This window comes from Hermetia illucens, chromosome 4 (genome assembly GCF_905115235.1).
Source record: "Hermetia illucens chromosome 4, iHerIll2.2.curated.20191125, whole genome shotgun sequence".
Lineage (NCBI taxonomy): Eukaryota > Metazoa > Arthropoda > Insecta > Diptera > Stratiomyidae > Hermetia > Hermetia illucens.
In genome coordinates, this window is record NC_051852.1 from 26,229,652 (window position 1) to 26,253,724 (window position 24,073).

General features: G+C 38.7%; 1 protein-coding gene across 1 annotated transcript; it reads left to right on the plus strand.

Annotated features, from left to right (window-relative positions):
• Positions 1 to 1,938: 1,938 nt before the first annotated feature.
• On the plus strand, positions 1,939 to 23,766 carry LOC119654293. The gene is made up of 5 exons (XM_038059598.1): positions 1,939 to 2,369; positions 21,018 to 21,289; positions 21,349 to 21,755; positions 21,825 to 22,031; positions 22,088 to 23,766. Exons 1-5 carry the CDS (start codon positions 2,274 to 2,276, stop codon positions 23,185 to 23,187), a joined length of 2,082 nt encoding a protein of 693 aa, XP_037915526.1. The 5' UTR covers positions 1,939 to 2,273; the 3' UTR covers positions 23,188 to 23,766.
• Positions 23,767 to 24,073: the final 307 nt, after the last annotated feature.

Below are 24,073 nucleotides of genomic sequence, written 5' to 3' on the forward strand. Positions count from 1 at the left end.
TTCAGTTGGTTGGACATCCAACTCGCCGATATGCCCATTCTGTCGGAAATCAGATTTCCCTCTTTGTCTCGGCAAGATGAGCATAGAGGTTTATAAGGCTTCATGCTGATGACTTGTTGGTAAAACTTTTGCGCCTGGTGCAATTGCTCCCTGTACTTTTCGAGTTCACACGCTCGACGGAGTTCTTGATAAAGTTATGCGCGTGCCCGCGTTTTTTGAGAATGCAACATTACTCGGTATGCAGCATTCTTCCATCCCGTTGCTAGCTTACATTCATCGTCGAACCAGCCGTTCCGACTTTTCTTGCGGCTGGAGTCAAGTGTGTTTGTGGCCGTATCAACGATAACGTTCTTCAAGCGGTTATGAAGACCATTTATTGATACTTCACCTCCAGGACATCTGTTAACTGAGGTTATTGCGGCATCCATTTCCCCTTATTGGTGTTACGGAGGGCCACGTTGTGAATGGCTTCAGTATTCACTCGCACCTGATTGTCAGAGGGGATTGTAGGTGGTGTTATAATTCGAGCCCGGAGCACTATGCCAACAAGATAGTTATCCGAGTCTATATTGGCTGCCCTTATATGTTCTGACATTCATCAAGACTGAGAGATGGCGGCGTTCAATCAGCACGCGGTCATTTTAGTTGGAACTGGTCCCGTCTGGAGAGGTCCACGTTTGTTTGTGGACCGCTTTCCGCACAAAGCAGGTACTTCCAACAACGAGTTCGTGCCATACTGCTAACTGAATAATCCGCAATCCGTTATAATTGGTATCCCTATATAAGCTATGGGTGCCAAAGTATCGCTTGAATACGGGCTCCGTCCCTACTTATCTCCAAGTATGATTTTGATATCATTCTTGGGACAGGCTTCGAGGGTCCGCTCAACTCGCCTAGTAGAAGGCATTCTTCTCCAACTCTGCAGTTTCCTCCGTAGGGGCATGAACGTTTATGAGGCTTATATTTCTAAATTTGCCTTGCAAGCGCAGAGTGCATAGTCTTCCACTTATATTTTCAAAGCCGATAACAGCAAGTTTCATTTTATGGTTGATTAAGAAACCTACTCCGAGCACATAATTTACTGAATGGCGACTATAATACATGGTGTAGTGGTTCTTCTCCAGGAAATCGGTCCCTGTCCAGCGCATTCCTTGGAACGCTGTAACATGGGTACAATTTGTTCCGGTTTTTAGGCGTGGGAGGCTCGCATTCATCCTAAATATGCTACGATTAAAAATGTGGTCTTCACATTATCCATGTATTCACAGCATCGCAAGTTCACGTTAGTGTGAGCCTACTGTCGAAGAAAATTGTTCTTCACGATTAATTAGATAATGTGGCCGGCAGACGGTAATTAAGATCATAAAATGAGGAGGTAATTATAATAATTTAGTAATATATAAAATTTTCAAGTGAAACCATAGAATTAGTAGCAAATGTACCGGAGAAACGAGTTAGTCACTCCCGGAATACATGAATAAAAATTTATTGTAACTTGGAGATCTACGGTTTTATTCACTTCCCAATGAATGGTTTTACTTTAGAGAATACTTCACCAGTTCACTTCCATTCATGTTTATTATTTCAAAATGCATTTCTCAATTCCGCATTGTAAAGTATAGCGGAGCAATTGAGAGGATGGCAATGCATAGAGACGGATCTTTATTCAGTTCGTTTTGTGTTAGGCTGAGAGCCGAATGTAGACTTTCTAGAGTATTTTTGCGTTGATTCCATTATAACTGATCTCTTTCACAGTCTATGTCACGACCAGAAACTCAGAAACCATCGATAGTAATAAAAACATCAATAAAATCCCCGGTTCAAACAAAGTTGCACAATGATTTTGTACTAGTCTCTAATTTCCAATTAGCACAAGAACGACAACTCTGACAGTGCACTTGCTCGTTTAACAGCTCCCACTTGGTTCGTGTCATGTTGGTAGGCCCGATTTGATTTTGATGACGTTTGCCGGAGTTCCACGTTGGAAGGAAAATGGGGGTTTTATTTTTGATTAATTATTTGTTTATTATGAAAAATCAACCCTTGACATAGTGGCAGTCTTGTTTGTGACAGTGTTGTGTATATCGATTTATTGTTATTGCGTCGGGTTTACGACATTAAGACATAGTTTAGCGCGGGTGAACTATTGACCGGATCAGTTCGGCGAATCGCTTGTGTGTACTTTGTGCGGTGCCAAGAGCTCGTCGTTCGGTTGACGATCGTCCGGCCGTTTTACGTGTTGCGAACGGGCCGCCCCGTACAAAAGCTACAATATGGATTTCCTATTTACAAAAGATAGTAAGCCGACGGCGCAGGATTTCGACATGAAAGACGACGTATTGGATCCAAAGTGCTCGGGCGACTTAATGGTAAATATCTAGTCTGAAAATAGCAACAAAGTACCCGGGCAATAGCGGGAAACATCATTGACCTCATTTCGTTTCAACACATATGCTTGACATTGCTGACGAATGCAATTTTCCCGAGAAAAGTAATGAACGCATTTATGTGAGTAGAACGCAATATGGGACTTCCTGCAGTGCCTGAAAATAAAAATCCCTTACACGAGCACATGCCGATCTACAGATTAGGAATTCCAGTTGCCACCGCAACAAGTTCAAAACTCGTTTGTTACGAAAACATGCTGATTAGGCTTCTCGTGGAGCAATAGTGCTGACCGGGCTAGTTCTCACGTACTACGCTCGACACGGAGATAAGAACGATAGTTGATAACAGCTTAGGCTACTGACATTGTGACGAAATGGGCATGGCTAATAGTTCCCGATATTGCTTTCACAGAAATCATAGTTTTAACTGGGTTCCACTAATAGCAGTTGGAATGAAAGGCATTTCCTTTCACTAACTGGTTTTCGGCGACGATGAGTCAACGATGATCGGCGCGCTGGTATTTCGCTTTGCATCATAATTTCAAAACTTGAATCAGGCAAAGTATCATCTAGAAATCTGTGACTCCATCAATTCCTCTTGCGATTTCACCACACGGAGCATGTTATCCTTCATCCCTTAAGCTCAGATAGATTACAAACAATTAACAGAAAATCAATTAACTTTTTCTGTAGATTAGAAGGTAAGCAACGACGTGGGTTTAATCGCATCATCAATGCCAAATTTCAATGATTGCATGAATGCAAATAGTTAAACCGTTGATAATATGGTTATCGATGTTGTTTGCCTCGTCTCCGTTAATCTCGCATCTACTTCAAAAGTTGCTAAGTGACAATTTTTTTCTCAAAACGATTACGCATCATCTATTGCAATTAATCATTGTTTAGACAACACTCACCTTATCTGCCACTTAGGCTACGCCCTTTTCACGAGTACTTGGATTATCCTAGACCTACGAATTTAAAGATTAAAGGTTTTAAAACTGCTCCCACATATACAGTTTATCCTAGGTTTACTTCTTGCAATTTTTTCCGTGTTTCAAGCCTTCCATGAAAAAACAGTGCAGATACTAATGTCGGGGATGGTATCAGCGTCATTACAATTTGCACTTATTCTTCATAAAGAGAATGTTACTTAATATTTAACCTAATATTTCCCAACGTCTCCAAATCGAGTTCCATTGAATCACATTAAGATTCGGCAAAGCCCGTGTTTACGTATAGACCACTAGTTTAGTGGCCAGAGGTGATGCTAAGCCAAGCTTTCCAGAAAATATTCTTTATTCTTGCTTCAAAAATTCATCTGCTTTGTCCCTATGAATGTCATGAAGACCACACCCAGCTTGTCCTGTAGACTTTGCTGCTATTGCAACCCTTGGACTTCGTAGTAAAGAAGGAAGCGAGGTTTACAGGGCACAGACTTCAGCTGCCAGAGCCTACGGAGTAAGTACGACTAAATCAGCATGGGAATGGCAGTGAAATCTCAATGCCCTGGCAGGTTGCCACGAGAAGACCTTGAAACCGATAACAGGGCAAAAGGTATTGATGGTAATGTGAACGCCAGTTGTATTTGCGGGAAAGGGTCGCAAACACCCATTATGGAATGTATGCCTCCCTGTTAAATCCACAAACTGCACCTGTTGGAAGCTTGCGAGGCTGGGAACTAAACTAGTGAACTTAGAATGAGAGTACTCATAGGTCTAGTAAACCGTCACTGCCTCCTATTGAGATATCTACGCACAATGAGAATGTATATTGGGGACTCAATATGGATACTTCACATGTCATATTGGATTGCCCGACACTGTAGGCATTTACTATCTGGGTAATAAGAAGCCTTGAGGAAGGGTTCAATCAGGTGTAGCTAGGGGGGGATTTTTAAAATTAAATTAAAGACATATGTTATAATAAGCCAAAAGGCTTACACGAAATCTTCCCATCCATCCATCCAAGATTCCGTCGGTGATTACTCCGATATCGACTTTATATAGAGGCTTTTATTTGAAGATTTTTTCCACCATTTTATATCTCCATATCTTTAAGGGGGTAACGTTGATTCGTGCACAATATTGTGGATTTGTGGCATTAAGAAATGGGATTCGAAAAATATTGTGTAACATTTTCATGAAGAAGTATTGAAAAATAAGGCAATGATAGCAATTATTTGGAAGCGTCTCTGGAAAAACTAGAATTACAGTGCCTCTCATAACTCGTTACTGGATTATCTAACATCAAAAACTCAACGTTCTTTCATTAGATGATCGCTTTCCCCAGGTAACGCAGGGAAGTTTTTTCGAAATTTCAATTTTCCACTCTTTGAAGTTTTGAACAGTTAAAAAATTTGGAATAAAATGCTCATAAGCGAGTTTTTATCGGCTTACCTCACACTGAATCCTCGATTCCATAAAGAATGCCCCTATCATCCATGATGTCTACAGCACTTTTTGTTTTCAGCTCGCGGCTCCGTTGGACTTATTGCGATTATTCATAGGTGCTTATTCTACTACTGGTCCTCATGCCTTGCATAAAGGTGAAATGATAACAGAGGTTCCACTCAAGTGCCTTGGTGAGATTTTCCCAATAAGTTGTTTTTCTGGGTAAAGCTCCCGACATATCGCTCCACTGTAGCTTTTTACCATTTGCCCGCGCTGAGTCGAGTATGGGGCGTGGTTGGTTAAACTTCTGTGCTGAGTTCAGTTGTTTGTCTCCAGATTACCGCCCCATAGGTTCTCATTGGTCTGACTATTGCAGTGTATATCCAAAGTAGTATCTTCGGGGTGCAACTCCATCCTTTTCCTGTTATGGACCTGCAAGTCATCAGAGCGGTATAGTGTAATTCCCAAATATTTGATCTATATATCTCGTTTCATCTCCATGCCATGTAACCTTATGGTTATTAGGTGATCAAGCTTACGCTCTCTAGTGCATGGTATTATGGTGATTTTGGCTGGATTGATATGCAGCCCCGTCTTCCTGCACATTTACCCCTATAGATTAAAACAATGTCGTCAGTGTAACCATGGATCTGTTTCCCAGTATTAGCTAGTTCGCCCAGGAGGTCATCTACTGCTACACCATACATAGGCGGTTATAATTCCCCGCCCTGTGGACCACCTTGAGTAGTATTCATGCCAATAGAATTTGTAACTGTCGGTACTTCTATTTACTCATCCAGAAAGCCAGAGTGTTTCCCCTCCCTTGTGGATCATGGCATCCTGTATCTCTGTGTGCGTTATCAAATACTCCGATATCCAGCGCTATATCTTTTGTTTCTATGGCATTCCGTTTCGGTTGTTCGTGTTTATATTGATATAGGGGATTGTGCATGAGCACGCTATAGCTACGATATAGCTGTCTATTATCTTCTCCACCGTTTTGAGTACGAACATAGTCAGGCAAATTGGTCTGAAAGGTTTAGGATGAAAAAGAGCCTGCCTGCCACCACGCCCTTGATATATATCCTACGGCTATGCTGCTCCTTATTATCTTCAGAAAAGACTCTAAAATGATGGATATCAGGTGGAACTAGTGGATTATCTTCTTAGCCTAGTGACTAGGACAGGTTTTTTAAAATTAAATAAATTTTAATAATAATAATAATCGTTGGCGCAACAATCCATATTGGATCAGGGCCTTGAAGTGTGTTAGAGCACTTCATTCAAGACCGTAACGGTACACCACAGTACACTGTGGGAGGCAATGTGGTCAGCATTGCGCTCGCCCGAGATTATTACCCTGATTTGACTCAGGTATTCATTCACAGCTGAGTCGACTGGTGTCCGACATCCAATCACGATAACAAATTCCTCTGCCCCCAGCGAGATTTGAACCGCGACCTTCCGCTACGACAGCCCAGCGCTCTAACCACTTGAGCCATCCGGACACTAAATTTTGGTGAGACATATATTAAGCCAATGGGATGCAACATAACCCCATCCTTCCATTCAAGATTCCGTCAGAGATAACCCATGATCCCACCAAGTTTGGCGGAAATCGCACTATTACTAACAAAGTTATTATAGGTCAAACTTGTTACTTCTTTGCAAATTCTAGACTATGAATGTCAATATCACCCGAAAGTGGATACTCTTCCATAATATATGATGAATCTCGGCGCAAAACCGGGTTATCTGGAGTTCCTTATTAAAGCAGGCCTAGACTGAATACCGGTTGTTGCACCGTTGATGATGATGAATATATGCATATATTATGTGTTACGTACTAATGTGGCAAATGCACACTCAAATATCTTTATATAAGAACCACATAAAACCTTTCATACCTGAAGCGTCCAGCTTCCGATTTCCCGACTTGTTTCAATTAAATTCCTATTCCTTGCCCCGAGCAAAATAAAGGCTTGGTGGAATCTCCATCTTTGATCAAATGCTTAGAATTTCTTTAGTTTTAGGTCCTTCTGCATGATTTGTTTCTCCCTTGGTTTCTGCTGTTTATATTTTGCATGTAGCGAGATTTAATTTTTCTTTATATTGGTTATAATAGCTCACATCAACCATTTCGGAAAAATATATTTGGTTATTATCACGGTTGAAAATATTGCAGTGTTTCTTTGTGGACCAAATTATTGACGCACGATATTGCTAACTAAAATTGGGTAGCGCATACCATATGTTTGGTATTAGTTTATTTACTGATTAACATACAATATTTACATCTTGTAGATAAGAAAAGTATTTAAAATTTATCTCTCTAGTGGTGATGCAATTTATAACTTAAATAACCTCGATAAACACTCAAAGTGTTTGTTCGCTATCTATTTTTGTTTTTTTTTTTTTGAAACTAGCTACGTAATAAATAAACTAGACCGTTTATCTTCATTGAATTCCTTCTCTGTCTAGATTTACAGTGACTTGACCTTAATCGAAGAGTTAACTTATCCTGAGGAGTCATTCGAGAATGGCAATGGATATTACAGTTTCTTCAAAGAAGAGCCTTGGCCATAATTGCGATAGAGATGCTTTTTTGCTAATTTCTAAGGGAGAAATATCAAAATTTATTATGATTTCAACCGCAATCTTGCGGCAATTTTTTATTTAGAGTCGAATTCTTGTACACCCAGTATTACAAGAGCTTGTGTACTGGAAAAGAAAAAGGAACTAATATTACAATTTGTGCCAAACAATTTTCGAGTGCAAATTCCTGGAAAAATTTCCTTCGTCCTCCGTGCGTTCAGAGTGATTAAACAGTTCAAGGGTACCGAACCTTCGATTTTGAAATATCCCCAGACGCAGAAGAGATGTTTAACGGTATGTTAGTTGTGTGGTTTTCGGCGTATAGGCGACGCTCCTTTTTGGGTAGTCTTCGCTCAAAGAAACAAGACGATCAGTAAAAAGTAGGTTAATAAAGTTGGGATCGATATTCTCCGCGATTTATGTTGTTAGTTGTATTTTTTTTATTGTCATCATCGTAACCTCTTTTCCCTCTGACAAGTGTTGAGTTCGACACAATGTTACAGTAGGCTTCTGCTCGAATATTCAGACTATTGTCCTGTCCTCAACTTCGATACTGCAGACACCATAACTTTCGATCTTTTAGGGCATAAATACAAAACACAAATTCAAACCCTTTCGCGCACAGGACACTCGGCTTATGTATATCTGATTTGTCTGGAAGTAAGAAAAGGATTAAAGTCTGACTAGCAAGGTATATTGGAGAAAACTATTGGCAATTTCAAGATGTCGTAATTTTCCTAGAAACAAAGGCCGGTTATAGTCCACATCACATACATGATGCTAACTGTACATTTATTGCGAGTTCTTCTCCCAAGAATTTTTAAACAAGTCGGGAAACCGGAAGCTGGATGCTTCAGGTACGAAAGGTTTTGTGTATTTCTTGGTACGTAGCACGTAATATATGCATATGTCCACTTTCGGGTGATATTGACATTGATAGTCTTCAATTTTCAAAGAAGCAACAACTTCGACGTATTATAAATTTGTTAGTAATAGTGCGATTTCCATCAAACTTGGTATGATCGTGCTCTACATTATGACCTACATCACTGCAGAATTTCGTGCCGCTAGGATGAATTTAAGGGGGGTTTGCAGCCAATTACAAAAAATTATAGTAATATACTAATATTAACTTTCTTTGAACAGATATCGGTATGAAAGGTATTTCGGAGCCAAGGCACCATATACTGGCAGCCTCCTGATTTTTTTCAGATTTTTCGGTTTAGTAGTTTCTGAGAATGGCCACCTTAAATAGATGATCACTTTCAACCCCCCGCACTCCCCACGTTTCCAAGAAATGTCAAAACTAAAACCGGCTTCGAAAAGTACTAATCGAGACCTTTAATTTGATACCCCACATGACTATATTTGATGAAAAAAAATTTTACACCCCCCTTTTGCATGTATGGGGACCCCCCTTAAATTCAACGTAAAAGGATGTAACTCACTGTATGTGTGAGCGTTCACAGTTCCCACCTTTCCACCAAATTTGGTGTCAATCGCTATAACCGTCTCCGAGAAAAATGCGTGTGACGGACAGACAGACAGGCAGTAAACCGATTTTAATAAGGTTTTGTGTTTACACAAAACCTTAAAAAATGGATGGGTTTTTAGTAAATATTAAATGATTCACTATATCAAATATTCACCGTTTTAAATTTTTTAGATTATTTTCTATTATATTCGCAATTAACACCTTAATTTCAATGGTTAAACCTTTCCTTCTCGGTATTTTCAAAAAATAAGAATTTCACACATTTTTCAATGGTAGACAAAATTTTTGACCTCATAACGTCAAGATTTGTTATAGCCGGTTAAGCGCCTAAAAAACTATTGCTTGAAGACAAATTTAACATTTTCCACGAACATAAAACAATTGCTTGTAGCCGTAAGTTTTTAATTCTGGCGGGGCTACATGTGAAGCGAGGGTGTAAATTTTGTTTTATAGAATATGGGCGTGTGGGGTATTGAATGAAAGTGCTCGATTAGTACTGATTAGTACGAAACTGATGATATTTTTAATACCGGGTGAAACATAGGGGAGTGAGGCTTCAAAATGTGTGATCCAAAAAGTGTAACAGATCTTGTTCTCAGAACCTATCCACCCGAAAAAATCACAATAGGGCATCCATACGAAATTTAGGCGTCAAAATGCAACCCATTCCGATATCTGCTTAAATAAAGTTAATAATGGTATGTCACCACATTTTAGAAATTAATTCAAAAGCCCCCTTACATCCTAGAAGTATGGTACAGTTATAAGTGATAATATAATGAATAATTTTCGAAAGTTTGACAAAAATCCAACTATTATTAACAAAGTTATAAAATTGTGTACTTCACATGAATTTATCGCGCTTTAAGGCGTCATATAAAGGGAACTCATATGAACGGCGGAGTTGGAATTCTGAAATACATTTGTTTATCAAGGAATATTTTGAATTGGAGGTATACGCGAATGGGAAAACATGAATAGGAAATTTCTCACACAGGATAAACACAAAAACTTTATACCCCAAGCGTCCAGCTTCTGGTATTCTGATCTGTTCTTATTTCTGTGGGAGCCCAGATTGAGATCCGGAGATTGATATGGCCAGTTATTTGGTTGACTTGATTATTTTCAAAAAAATGTTTACCAACTTCAAAATGTGTTTTTGTCATTATCCTGCTGAAAACCGAACACAACGCTATGTTCTCTTCGGATGTTCCATTATGTTTTCCAAAATGGCTTTGTCCTCTATTCCGATTATTTTATCGTTTACCTAGAAAAAGCGATATTTACCATTCCAGGAAAAGCATCCTCCGTCCTCCGACACAATATTTAGGGGAGTCTTTTGTTTTTTTTAGCAAAATTAGCATTACGGAAATTATCTATTGTCTCTGTCACATGAGGGCTTAACTCCCAAATTTGAATTTTTCTTATTTGAATCCCTGAGTAAGGAGAAGTTAGAAACGAACCATTTCTCTGAATTTTCAAAAATAAACTTGGTTCATTGTTCCTCTGACACATATTCTTACACAATATAGAGAGCAGGATATTTTTTTTAAGGTTTTGTGTAAAATAAAACCTTATTAAAATCGATTCACTGTCTGTATGTCTGTCTGTCACACGCACTTTGCTCCAAAACGGCTAAACCGATCCGAACGAAATTTGGTGAACAGATGGAAACTATGAAATCCCATGCATACAGCGAGTGGCATAAATTTAAGTGGAGTTTAAAGGGGGCTCCCCATACATGCAAAGGAGGATTCAACAATTGTTTCCACCAGATATAGTCGTGTAGGTGAATGAAAGGTTTCAATTAATACTTTCCGTAGCTGATATTATTTTAGTCATGAATTGCAAAGTGCGCGAGTGGAGAGTCAAAATTTACGCACTTAAAGTGAGACAGGACTCATTTTCGGAAACTACCCAACCTAAAAATCTGAAAAAAAATCAGGGTGGTGGACTTAGATGAAATCTAGGCCTCAAAATATGTCCCATTCCGATATCTGCTCAAATAAACTTACTAATAATATATTACCCACTTTTAGAAATTTACTGAAAAAGCCCCCTCAAATTCTTCCACTCAGTTCTGGCAATGGCTGTAACCTACCCAGAACTCAACGATTTAAATACCTCGGCTCAATGCTATCAGCCAATGGAGAACTATGTTATGCTCCTCACATAGGGAAACACAAAACCTTTTATACCTGAAGCGTCAAGCTTCCAGTTTCCCGACTTGTTTACTTTTTTTTTCTAAAATTTTCTGCAAGGCATGGGCAGGGTTTTTCCTATGAAAGTTATTTGTTGATCGACTAGGCGATTTGAGGGCGGGTCATTTTTTTCTAAAGTTGTTATCATTTTAAGATTCTGTCTCGGATTCGCAATGGCACGTAGGTGTGGTTGATGCTATGCCTCAGGGGTTTATGGCAACCATGCGTACCCCACTCGACTCCAATTTTATTGCATCCTAGTACATAAGGAACATTTCTTCTGAAATATGACTTTGTTAGTTCGTATTGCTTTTGAACGAATCCCTTTATTGTGGTTCTTCCAATTGAGTCCGCTCGCTTATTCCTAGATAGTCAAACTATTTTGACGGTCACCGTGCAATGGCTGAGTGGTTGAGTCTCAGCCTCTCGACCTTATGCCAAGATATAATTTCTTCATAGATGTTAGAATTCTTGTGCTTTTCCCGATACTATAAAGTTATCTTTTTTCGCAGTATTAAATTTGATGAAAATGAAAGTCAGATACAGTAAGTCAAATAGGAGACAACAACAACATAAAAGAAGAGACCGCATGGATAGTCTATGTTCTGAAAAGGAGTGAACAAAGTGTAATAATCATAGATTAACGCAGATTTTCTATTCAATTGCAACTGCTAACGCTTCCTTGTTTAAAAAAATGCATTCTATTCGCTAGTAATGATCTTGAAGTCGATTATTGGAGGGGTTTGTTTTACACCCTAAATGACCTTTTCCAGATGAAACGCGTTTCTTGTATGGGAACAATTTTCATTGTGAAATCCCATGGCGGTTCATTTTGTATGCAGTCTTTCTCGACAGGCACACGCCAATATTCCATTTGCTCCTTCAGTAATTGAACCAAATTTCCTGAAAACTAAACCAGACATTAATTTTGGCAAGAATCTTTTCGTAAAACTCGTTAAAGATATTAAAACTATTTTCAGTTGTACTAATTAGTTAATGCGTTGTGACTGCGTAAACTATAATGAGGTTCCTTCGGCTGAGTAATTTTTGCTTTGTAAGCTTATCACCGGTTATTCAACCTTGAATTTTAAAAAGGCAGATTGCACAGGTTTTAAATTTATCAGTTAACCATAAAAGTCTTATCTTTACGAGTACATTTGATTACTTTTGCGAACAACATTATAATTATCTGAGGATTAGATGGCAATTCAAGCAAATATTGATTGATCATTTCTTTTTTCATTATATCCTAAATTCGTAGTATTATAGTCTTGAAAATATATATATGAATAAAATGGTGAGTCTTTCTGTATTGTAAATTATGCACTTCTGAGCGGTTTAGCTTTAATAAGCGTTTAAAGGCCGTTTATCAAAACATCAATAACAATACACAACGAATACACTAAATAGATTCATTGCTTGAGCTAGGCTAGGGAGTCATTCTACATTTTTGGATCCCCGGCAACTGATGCTCAACCAAGTCAGTTTCTCGCAATTGTTGCTCGAAGTTTTTCTATTCGCGGCATGTAGTGCTGCTAAACTTTGAAATTCGATAAACGCATAAACAGAAAACCGACTGACTGACAGCGTTAAGTGCTTCGAGTCGTTTTCGTTAAGAAATCAATTCCCAGTTATTAATAACTAATCTAGTCAATTCTATGAAACTACATATTTCCTAAGAGTAGACCGTTTTCCCCCTGAATTACGTAAATTATTCTCTGTAAGTCGAATTCTGTTATATTTAGTATGGAACACATGCTTCCGTATGGTTTTGAGTTTTTTTATTTTTATTGAATTTTTCAAGAGATTTGAACTTTTCCAGAATTTTAATTATCCAAACATTTCTTTTGAGCATCTGGAAATGAGGCGAAATATAGTCAGAATAATTTTATATGATATCGTAAAACAGGAATTACACGGTAATTGAACTCTGTCTATATTGTGGTATTTGGAAGCTAATGCCGCAGTTCGTCATCGTCATTTTAACATCATGAAATGATAAGAAAGATAAAATATCTGCAAATGCGTCGTTTTGTTTGTGTACATTTTCAAGAATTTGCATTGTGGTGTTCTCGGTGGTCATATGTTTGTTTTTCAATTATTATTTTGGACGCACACGCACAAAGCAGTTTTTTTTCTATTTCATTGATATTTTAAGAATCAAAACACGTACATAGTTCCCAGTGGATGCAAAATAAAACGGCACTGTTTCCGTTTCTTATTCGTGGAAGCAATACATCAAATTACTCTTCAACTTCATGTAGTGTTTGTTTGGTTCAAATCCACTTGCAATGATGATTGCATAGTTATTTGTAGCTCTACTATCTCACGAATATGTATTTACACAAGGATCGTGTTGATTGCAATAATTGTCGAATGTCTAAATGGATTGGTACATACATAAGTACTTGACGAGAATGATATTTGTTGTATATCAACAAATTGTTGAGTAATATAAAATGATGACGGGCTGATTCATAAAACACTGAGAATTTGATTTAAATGGCAGGCAATGGACAGATTTCGGAAAAGAATTCTTGATTCCGCGTTACACAAATAACGTAAAGTCCGGCGAGTTGGGCGGCTGCCATTCTTGAGTCAGTTTTGCGTTAGGTACCCGAATGGAGTATTGTTGAAACATCCAAATCTCATTGCTGGAGTGTTGTTTGGTCCACAAAAATACTACGGAGTGTAGAATGCTACGACGGTATACCTCTTCGTTGATTTTGGCCCCATCGATTCATGAAGACTCTGGCTTTTCACTGGATTGGTTCTTGGATGTATTAAGAGGGCGCTTCATATGGAAAATATGTATTGAAGAAACATCACAATTCCGCCAGAAAAACATAATTTTATTATAATCATAGAGTAAAATTAACTAAGTTATGATTGGACAGGTCTTTGTGGGGATCTTTTCAATTGACGGCTAAGTTCAGGTAGGCTACACTCGAATAGTTCCTGCGTTTGGCTATTAATGACGTCATGTATCTGTGAAGGTGTTGTCCGAGCAGGAGGCTGCTGTGTTCATGGGGAAATGTTTCCCCGAATTCCTTGAGCGTGTAATACCCCAGGATTAATTTTAGATGTGTAAACATCCCTGGAGCCCTTCTTGACATCCAAGGAGACAGGATATTTCCTGTACTTAGCCGGATGTTCCGACGGAAAACAATTAATGCAGACGGGTTTTACTGCTACGCTTTACGGTCACACTCCATGGATCACCTTATTACGAATGAGCGTATTCAGGAAGGTTTTTACTTCGGTGAGCTTTGCCTTATTTTAATACGGCTTTTAATGGCTGAAAGGTGACGACCCTGAGGTCGAACGTACGATTTTCCCATAGTGAGCGTCTCGTCTCGTATTCTCTTATTGTGACCTTGAATAAGCCGGCCTGTGCAATCGCCGTGATGACATTGGTGCCTGGATTAAACCCGTGGAGCCCGCGGATGACAATGTTAACCGGTTTCATCATCCGTGCATGAGAAGAAATTCTTCCCTTTTGCCAAATACTCTCTGGTTTCGTCGTCGACAATAAAGTTGAAGATTAGTTTGGTCTTCTTAATATATTTTTTTTTCAAGGTGTACTTGTCGGGAAGCGACTAAAAATGCTCCGAGATGGTTGTTTCGTTTCATCCTTGCATAACATAATAGGCAGTATACTTACTTTCCTGGCGCTCCTTGAAGTTAATGCACTCACCGTGCCGGCGTTGTTGGCGGGTGGAAGTGGTTATAATCCAATTAGAAAATCATTTACTTTCTGGCAAGGTTCTGGATCCCCATGTATAGAGATGTGGAAAAACCTTTTGCCTCGTTTCTCAATTTTGCAATTAATTACAAAATGGTTATTAAAGTAATTTCTGGATGAAATGATTGAGAAAATTTCTAATAATATCTGCAATATTAAGGTAGTGATCTCGTTGACAATTGCTAGTGCATGAGATCTTTTGCGATTATAACTTACCAGTTGAATAATGAGAAACAGCGGGCCCCATAAGAGACTGTTGATGTGAGAACGATGATGCTGATCTTTTTTAATCCCTGATTATAAGAGAAGAAGAACCTCCAAGGATCACGGTCTTGAAGGTCCGATGAGCTGATGAGGTTATCATAGATTGAGTAATTTGTGAGAGTACCTTAGAAGGCTCACAATTTTTCTGTTGAACTTGTCCATATTCTGATATATATAATGGCCCAACTTCCTAAGTGATTTCAACCAACGGTCAACGATGATAAGAGATTTAAACATGTTTTTAAAAATAGCCTCTTTGAGTATTTCTCTTGACATGCTTGATTTCTGGCAACATATTCGTAGGTTGATTGGCGGCCCACTGATATGAGTGCTACTTTTTGAGTTGTGATGGTTGAAACAACCTTGTTATACCCAAACATCTCCTAAAGTAAGATTTTTTTCAAAAAAGGATGATTGTCGCCGTTCTATCACCCAGTGATGAGTGGAACTATTCGAAGTAAAGATGAATATTTGTTATGTAGATCCTCGCTACAAAGAGGAACAAAAGTTATTTCAAGAATTTAGATACAAGTGGAAGCTCTTCATAATTCTGTTGGGAGATGATCATCTAGAAGGAACCTTTACATCTGAAACTGATAAAGGAGGTCCACTTTCAATAGTAGAGGGTTGCTCTTACACTCCGAAGCCAGGACATCTACCGCCGGTTATTACATGCATATGGCTTTTGCATTAGTAATTGATCACCTTTTTCTGGCAGCTGAGATTAAACTGAAAAAATGGTCGCAATACCTTATAAACTGTTAAACACCGATTTATTAATTTTTGGTTTATTGATTTGATAACCACACGGATTTCCTCATCGACCACTTATTATTATTATTTTATATTTAGTTGTGGTAGGTAGGTAGGTATTAGTAGTCGCTCCAAGGAATTAGCGCTGTGGAGGGGGCAGAGTCCAGTTGGCCCAGATGTTCAGAACTAGCCAGTAACATTTACGAAGGAAAGTAGCTCTCCCACCCTGCACTAGAGATGGGTCTGTGGTACTCAAAGCATGATTCACCTAGTGTCCGTATCCTGACTCAAGCTAGAGCTAGGCAATCGCGAAATAAGTGCCTGAGGGTTTCTCCCCCATCTCTGCAGCTTCGGCAATGCGAATTGTAGGGCATGCCGGGTCTGGTGGCATGGTGCCCTCCAGGCCAGTACCCGTGCATATCCCCGTAATCTTGTATGCATTTGCACACGTCTGGCACAAGTGATTTCGCGATCGGATTTTGTTATAGGCGGGCCGAATCCTGATCAGTTCGTAAGCCAGCTCATTCCCGTTTATGTGCTTATGACCGGAAAACCAAAGGAGGGTGATCTATATTTATATTAGTTGAGTATGGTGGATGGCTGTTATAATTATAACTGAGTCGCTGATAATTCTTTGGAGATCACTGAGCCATACGAAAGTGAATGAGGATAGAAACTCACTGAATTGATCATATGTTTTGGGTAATCGATTTAAGTGAATTCTATTTGAGTAGAGAATTAAATCGGATCCTGATCAACCTCCTGGAATTGAAATTGCACACACTTAACAGATAGGAATTTTAGCTGTTCACTGGATTGGTAAAAAAATATTAGTCGTTCAAAGTGTTCGACGCATAGGTACACGAGCAGTTGTGGATAATTTAACAATATAGAGGCGAAAAGTATCCAGAGCCTTTCGTAGTTTTACTCCAATTTCTTTTTGTTGAAAATTGTGACCCATACTGTTCCCACCTACTTTTCAACCTTTATCGCCATTAAACGCTTAGTAATATTTCCGGAATGATGGAGTTAGCTTGTCGTCCTCTGGGTAGTTTACATTATGCCGATTTGAAAGAAAGTTAATTTTCTTTGCCGTCAGCTTATCAGGCTCAGAGATGTAAGTGGAAGGATTTGAGGGTAAAAGCAAACATAATAAATGACAGGAACTTATATCGAACCAACGCCTGCAGATAGTTTGCTTTTTGATGCGGTATTCTGTGGCAAGTATTTTGACTCAAACTCGCCAATATTTTGGTTTTTTAGCGCATTGCTCCATTATTCCCATACGGCCGGAAATCAGATAATCCTATTTGTCTCGTCAGCATGAGCATCGAGTTGTAATTGCTTTATCTTGCCGACTTGTTTATAAAACTTCCGTACTTGGTGCTCTCCCTGTACCTACAAATTAACTGGCCTGTTACTACGCATCCCCGTGTTCTTTGAGAGTGCAGCATTGCCCGATATAGAGAGTTCTTTCAGTCCGTTGCTAGCTAGAACCAGTATTCCGACTGGGGTCAAATATGTTTATGGTCGGATCAATGATAAAGTTCTTCAAGTGGTTAAATTCCTCTCCAGGACCTCTGTTGTAAGTGTTACGGAGAAGTTTTTTGTGGATGGCTTCAGTGTTCCCAATCTCAAAAAATGATTTTGATATCATACCTGCGGCAGGTTTCGAGGGTTCGTTCTACTGCCACATAGGTATCCTTCTCCGACTCTGCAGTCTCCTCTGTAGGGGCGTGAAGGTGAATGAGGCTTATATTTTGAAATTTGGTTCGCAAGTGCAGAGTGCGTAGCCTTTCGCTTATGTTTTCAAAGCCAACAACAGGTGGTTTCATTTTTTTTTTTTGTTAAGTAGGAAACCTACTCCAAGCGCATTGTTCATCGGGTGGCCGCTAAGATATACGATGTAGTGGATCTTCTACAGGAAAACGGCGCTGACCAACGCATCTTCGGCTAGCTGCTTGGCAGCTCCTCTGTACAGGAAGCAAACGTTCCATGAGAAAATGCATAAATGTTAATCCAGTTTTCGTTGGTGGATTCGTCCCTGTAATATCCACCCAGTTCGAGACATGATTAACTCATTATTGGCCAAGGGGTGGTATGCGACCCCCAGATTTACGATTTGATCACTTGAACAAAAATAATAAGTTTGCAAAACTGCGTCCACTTTTTGACAGCCTAAACATCAATTTCATGAGCTTTGGAATTTTCTCTGGGAGGCTTTCGATAGATGAAGGGATGATTCCCCTTTTTGGTCGACATACTGTAAAAATGTTTATGAAAAGTAAGTCAATTCGCTTTGGTTTCAAAACTTGGTGTTTGTGCTCTGAAGATAGATACTTATTTCAATTTAGGCTGGTGCTACAACAGAAATTACTTCGATAATTTCTTTTCTTCTTACCAACTTTTTTATAAGCTGCTCGAGAAAGGTTTTTGTGCCACAGGGACCGTTAGAGAAAATCGGTTGTCCTCTTCTGCCAGACTCTGAATTGAAGAAGAGAGAAAGAGGAACGTATTATTCGGCGTACGATCCAAAATCTAATTTGTTATTCGTCAAGTGGCACGATAACTCCCCGGTCGTGGTTGCAAGTAACTGCATAAACATTGAGCCCCTAAATAGGGCTACACGATTTTCAAGCCATGCGAAAAAAACCCCAAATGATCGCTAAATACAAACGATATATGAGAGGAGTTGGCCTTCACGATAATGGCGTGGCCAATTATCGGATTTCAGTGGGGAACGGTGGTGGCCATTGTTTATCAATTGCCTGGGAAATTCAGTGGTAAATGCCTGGAAAATACATCATCAATGATTCAATGTCGCTGATTGATTTTATTACTGACATCGTGTTTGGAGTTATAAAATTTGCCACGCCAGGGGTAGAAGATCCCCCACATTCTAACCAGACTATCTACAACAACAAAATTAGGTAAAATTTAAAAAAATTATTAAAGATTTCCATACGTTTATTAAAAGATACTTTGCAATACATTGTCAAATTTTACATGTATTAAATTTCTTTAAACGTTTTGACGTTTGATCTTTCAAGTGGCAATGTTGGTCTCGCTTTTATAACCGCCATAACTCGACGTGGCATTGAACTGATTAAATTGCCGACTATTGTTGAGGATGCTTACCAATTGAGCTCGATAACAAGGAGCAGAATCATCTTGGAAAATCATTTGATCCATATGCGAAAAATGGTCTTTGAGGACAGGTACCAAATTTTCTTCCAGGATGTTTTTATAATCAACAGTCTTGATCGTCCCTCTAAGCATGAATAATCGATACGAAAAGCATCCACAAATCATTCTGCTCACTGGATGACTTGATGTTCAGAGAATGCACTCGTGAGAAGATCACATTCTTCTAATCATCAACAGTCCAGCTTTTGTGCTTCTTAACAAACTCAAGGCGTTTTCGTTTCATTTGAGCGATCAAGCGCGGTTTTTTAGCGAGCGGGTGTTCACATATCCCAGCCTGTTGGAGCCTCCGTCGTACAGTTCTTGCAGAAACTAGTGTTCCTCCAAGTCCAACAAAATGCCTTCTTACGTCCTCAGTAGTCTTAAAGCGGTCTCTAAGACTAATCCTCTTTAAAAGTCGATACTCATTTGTAGAAGACTTTTCGTGGGCTCCTGATCCTAGTTTTCTCCCAGTAGACCCAGTCTCAGCAAATTTTTTTAAAAAGGTTGCTAATGCAGACTTCCTGTAGCCTACTCTAGCCGAAATTTCCTGCACGCTTAAAGATTCGGCTCGCAAAGTCAAAATATTCCCTTTTGCAACTTCACTCATTTTCTTCACATTCGACATCCGACTCTACTTCAATTGTTAACCTGCGTTCCTCGGTTTCGCTCGAGTATAAAGCACTGAACAGTAACAAGTCCAATTGTCTGAGGAGAAATTATGTTCTCAACTTCTTGTATAACAAGTTTTCGGCATTTTATTTTATCTTCAAGTTCAAGTTCTTTCTATCACTAACCTTGTTAAAAAATGTAAATTTCACATTAGATCTGTACAGTTTGGCCGAGAAATAAAGCTCAATACTCCATAAAAAAGTTTCAAACTTATTCTAGTCTTCCTAGATGTGAAACGCTCCAAATGATACCGAGAATATAAAAGTTGCCTTTACCGTATAAATGTGGTTTAAAACACTTAACTGTGCTCCGAATTTAGTCACTTCCATTATGGGGTACGACACATGGAATGCCCACGTTAAATATGAAAATTAACAACCGCTTGGCGCAGAACCATTCCAATATTGAATGCTGATGAGAACGGGATATTTCAATCTGAGTTCAAACCATATTCGAAGACAGAGTCCAGTGGAAAACAAACGAACTTAAAATTAACTGAATATTTTGGAAGGCTGTTATTTGACCTACGCGTATGGCATTGATTTCGATCTTGCCTTTTCGATGCATTCTCAGCTTCAACCGCGTATTCAAACAATCCCGAAATTATGCACAAAGATCAAGTTGAAACTGCTCCATGAAATTAGAACCAAATCGGAGTCGCTCACTAAACCTGTTTACTAACCGGAGCTTCAGCGCAGATACGACGTAAAAATCTGAAACCGGATTCATTCATAACCATGCTTAGTAACTATCCAAAAACTTTTACACAGAAGCCGACCGGTACTTGTTTGAAATTACTATCAATAAATTAAATTAGGCCGGTCAATAAGATTCCGATAAATTTCAATTTTTACTGAAACCGGTTTGGGAGCACGTGGGCATGAACATGATGCAAGTTATATGTGCGCTCGCTTCGGTTAGATGATGACCTGGTGGAAATTTTGGAAGAGAAATTTATGCATTTTTTATGAAATTGTTTTTAACGTGGCATCACCAATGCTTCATGATTCAAAGTGAGAGTTTTAGATGATTTCATGTAGCAAGAGTGAGCGTTTTAGCCGTAATCCACGGAAATTGTTGTATAATTTGCAGTTTTACTAAAATCAATTGCAGTTTGCAAATATTTGGACGAAACCAGACGACTCCATGATTTTGTATTTAAATTTGGCATTTTTATAATGAATTGGGTGAATGAGTTCTTACTCCAACTGGTAATCGCGCTTTTTTACCTTTAAAACTATTGCATGAAAATTATTATTACTAAAATTATGCTTTAAGCACAATTGCAAGAGACTTGCATTTTCTAAAATTCAATATTTTTTTTTACAGTCAGAAGATTGGCCCTCAAGCTCCGACAACTTTCTTGATTCTATAATAAATTGGGACAACGACTTGCTACAAATATTCGACCCACCAAAGGGACTGGAATCTCTTGACGACATTTCGGCTAATATAAAACGTGAAGCACAAGAATATGAACGTTCGCCTTACTTGGAAAATGACTACATTGAAACAAAAGCATCATCAAAATCCCCATTTGTTACCGCACCGATATCAAGTAACTCCTCCGACAGCGGCTTATCATCAGATAATTTGGATATGTAATGAGTTCATTCAATCATTAAAATTTTATAGAATTTAAATTCCATTTTGCTTACAGTGAAATGAGCCCAGAATATGAACCACTTAGCCCGGCTATGTCCTCACCAGGACCATCCATAAGCGAACGTGGTGAAAAGAATTCTCCGGTACGATTCGATACTTCATTCAGTCCAACGCAACAACCACCAGTTCAGATTGTCAACAATAAAAGGAAAATTGATGTGAAACCACAGGTCATTGTACCCAGAGTTCAACAATACGTTACAGTCTCGAATGCTAGTGTAATTCAACCCACAGGAAAATTTGGCCAAGGAAAAGAAATAAAAATAGTTAAAGTGTCCCCGCATGTCTTTACACAGTCGAATAATAAGAAAGTTACAATACAATTGAAAAATTCACAGAATGGAGCCAAGATTCAGGCGAATCCAGGGACACTTTTTATCAATAAAGGAAATATTACTGAAGGTATGTACTAGTTCGTTTCTATTATTGTTGAAAAAGTTGATTTTAAATGATTCGCATTTGTTAATGTAGTGAAAAAACTTATTCGAGTACAAAACGCTGCCAATCCCCGTTCAGTGTTGATTCCCGCTCCCATGCAAGAAAGCAAAGATTTAAAAGGATTTAAGATAATAAATTTAACTTCGCTCCAAAAGCCGAACACTGCAAATCAGATAAAGTTCGTTCAGCATCTTGAGGAGCTTAACAATAATTTTTCGGTGAAGAAGGAGAAAATCATAGGTGAGGAATCCACTCAAGCTCCACCTGGCCATCATCTAATATAATTTTATTTTCAGAGGAATGTGTTTCCGATCAGGCATCAGACGTAGACAGTTTCATTCTTGAAGATAATCAAGATGAGGGATATGATTGCGAGGATTTGGAGGCGAAGCTCAGTGATTCAGAAGCTCCGTATCCGAAACTTACCTTGACAACGGAGGAGAAGCGGTTACTGGCAAAGGAAGGTATCACATTGCCCTCACACTATCCACTTACAAAACACGAGGAACGCGAGCTAAAACGCATACGTCGAAAAATCCGCAACAAAATTTCCGCCCAGGATTCTCGTAAACGAAAAAAGGAATACGTGGACGGACTAGAGGAGCGAGTCAGACAATGCACAGAAGACAATCAGACACTTTTGAAGCGAATAAAAATGCTACAAACACAAAATCAAAATCTAGTGTCACAAATGAAAAAGTTGCAAGCGCTTCTATCCAAAGGCACCAACAAAACCGCCCAGCCCACCACTTGTCTGATGGTACTTCTGCTAAGCTTGGCATTAATAGCAGCGCCGAACCTCAAACTTGGTCAAAATGGCAAGGACAGTGAATTGGCCGATGTTGTACAAGAAACCATCCTCCAAAACAGACGTAATCTGTTATTCAACATCAAAGGACAAAACACAGATGTCGACGAGGAGACAAATGCAAGCGATATCCCACTCAGTGAAATCAGTGCTGAACGTGATTACCTCAACGAGATGGAAGATTGCAAATCAAACGACGTAAACGGTGACGAACCTGCATGCAAGAAAATTAAAGGTGAATTCGAATTCGATGATCAGAACTGGTACAACGCTAAAGAAATTCAACGAAAATCACAAATGTTGCTGAGCAACGTTGCAAAATCCTTCCAAGAAACTATGAAATCAGCACAGACTAGTGGCTTTAACATAAACAGCCATCTACTGGAGAGCCTAGAAACGCTGCTTGACAAAGATGTTTTGGAAATGATTTCGCCAAAGTCCAACGGTCTCTACGATTTGAACATGGACAAAGTCACGAGTTTTTTAAATGAAAACGCAATGGTCGACGTTAATTCGCAACAACTGTACAGTGAAAATTTAGCTGAAAAACAAAATGAAACGGACTTGCGCGATATGAAAAAGTATTAAGTTGACGAATTTTAAGGATTTTTCTTTTTTTTTCTTTCAAAGTGCATTAGTATATGTGATAGTTCAATAACAGTTTATTACCACAAAGGCGGCGGGGATAATCATGATCTCGCTGTTGCTTTATATCACATTTGAAGTGTATTTTGTCATCAGTGGTAATTAGGTAAGAATGTTATTAATGTCTATAAAAATATCTTTCCATTTACTTTTTGTATTTATCTTTAAGTGCGTTATTATTGTCGTTCGTAGCTTCTTTATGGAAAAAATACAACTTAAATAATCGTTTCGTGCAAATTATTTTCAATATTATTCATACGAATATTTAAAATAGTACAGAGTACAGAGAAAATTTATGTTTTATCATAAGTTTAGGGTAAGCCGATAAAGTTTATTACCTTAGTCTAGTGCATGTGGGTAAAGAAAATGCACTACAAATACGTTTTTATGATTGTATATAAAATATTGCAAGTGAAAATTGCAGTAATGGACCTAACAATAGTATACAGTGTAAGCTTAAATAATTATGAATTATTATGTCTACACCAATATGATTGAAATAAAATCAGCTAGTTTAGGTTATCCTACGTTTTTTTTCTTTTCCAATCTCATAGCGATTCCCTTAGTGTTTTTTTTATTGGAAGCCTTAATGTCTACATGCTGCCTGCGATAAATTTTTGCCAAGCTGCCAGTGACCATTATCCAAACTTTTGAAAAAGGGAGATTTAAGCACGCTCACGAGTTTTAATAACTGTTTCTTCTTCTTTGGCCTTTACCTCATCCAGGAGTGGAATCGCCTTGTCTAGATCAAATTTGCCAAGTTTCTCAGTAATAGGCGTGTACATCCATAACAATGAACGGAATTAGTGGAACCCCATTTCATCTTAGT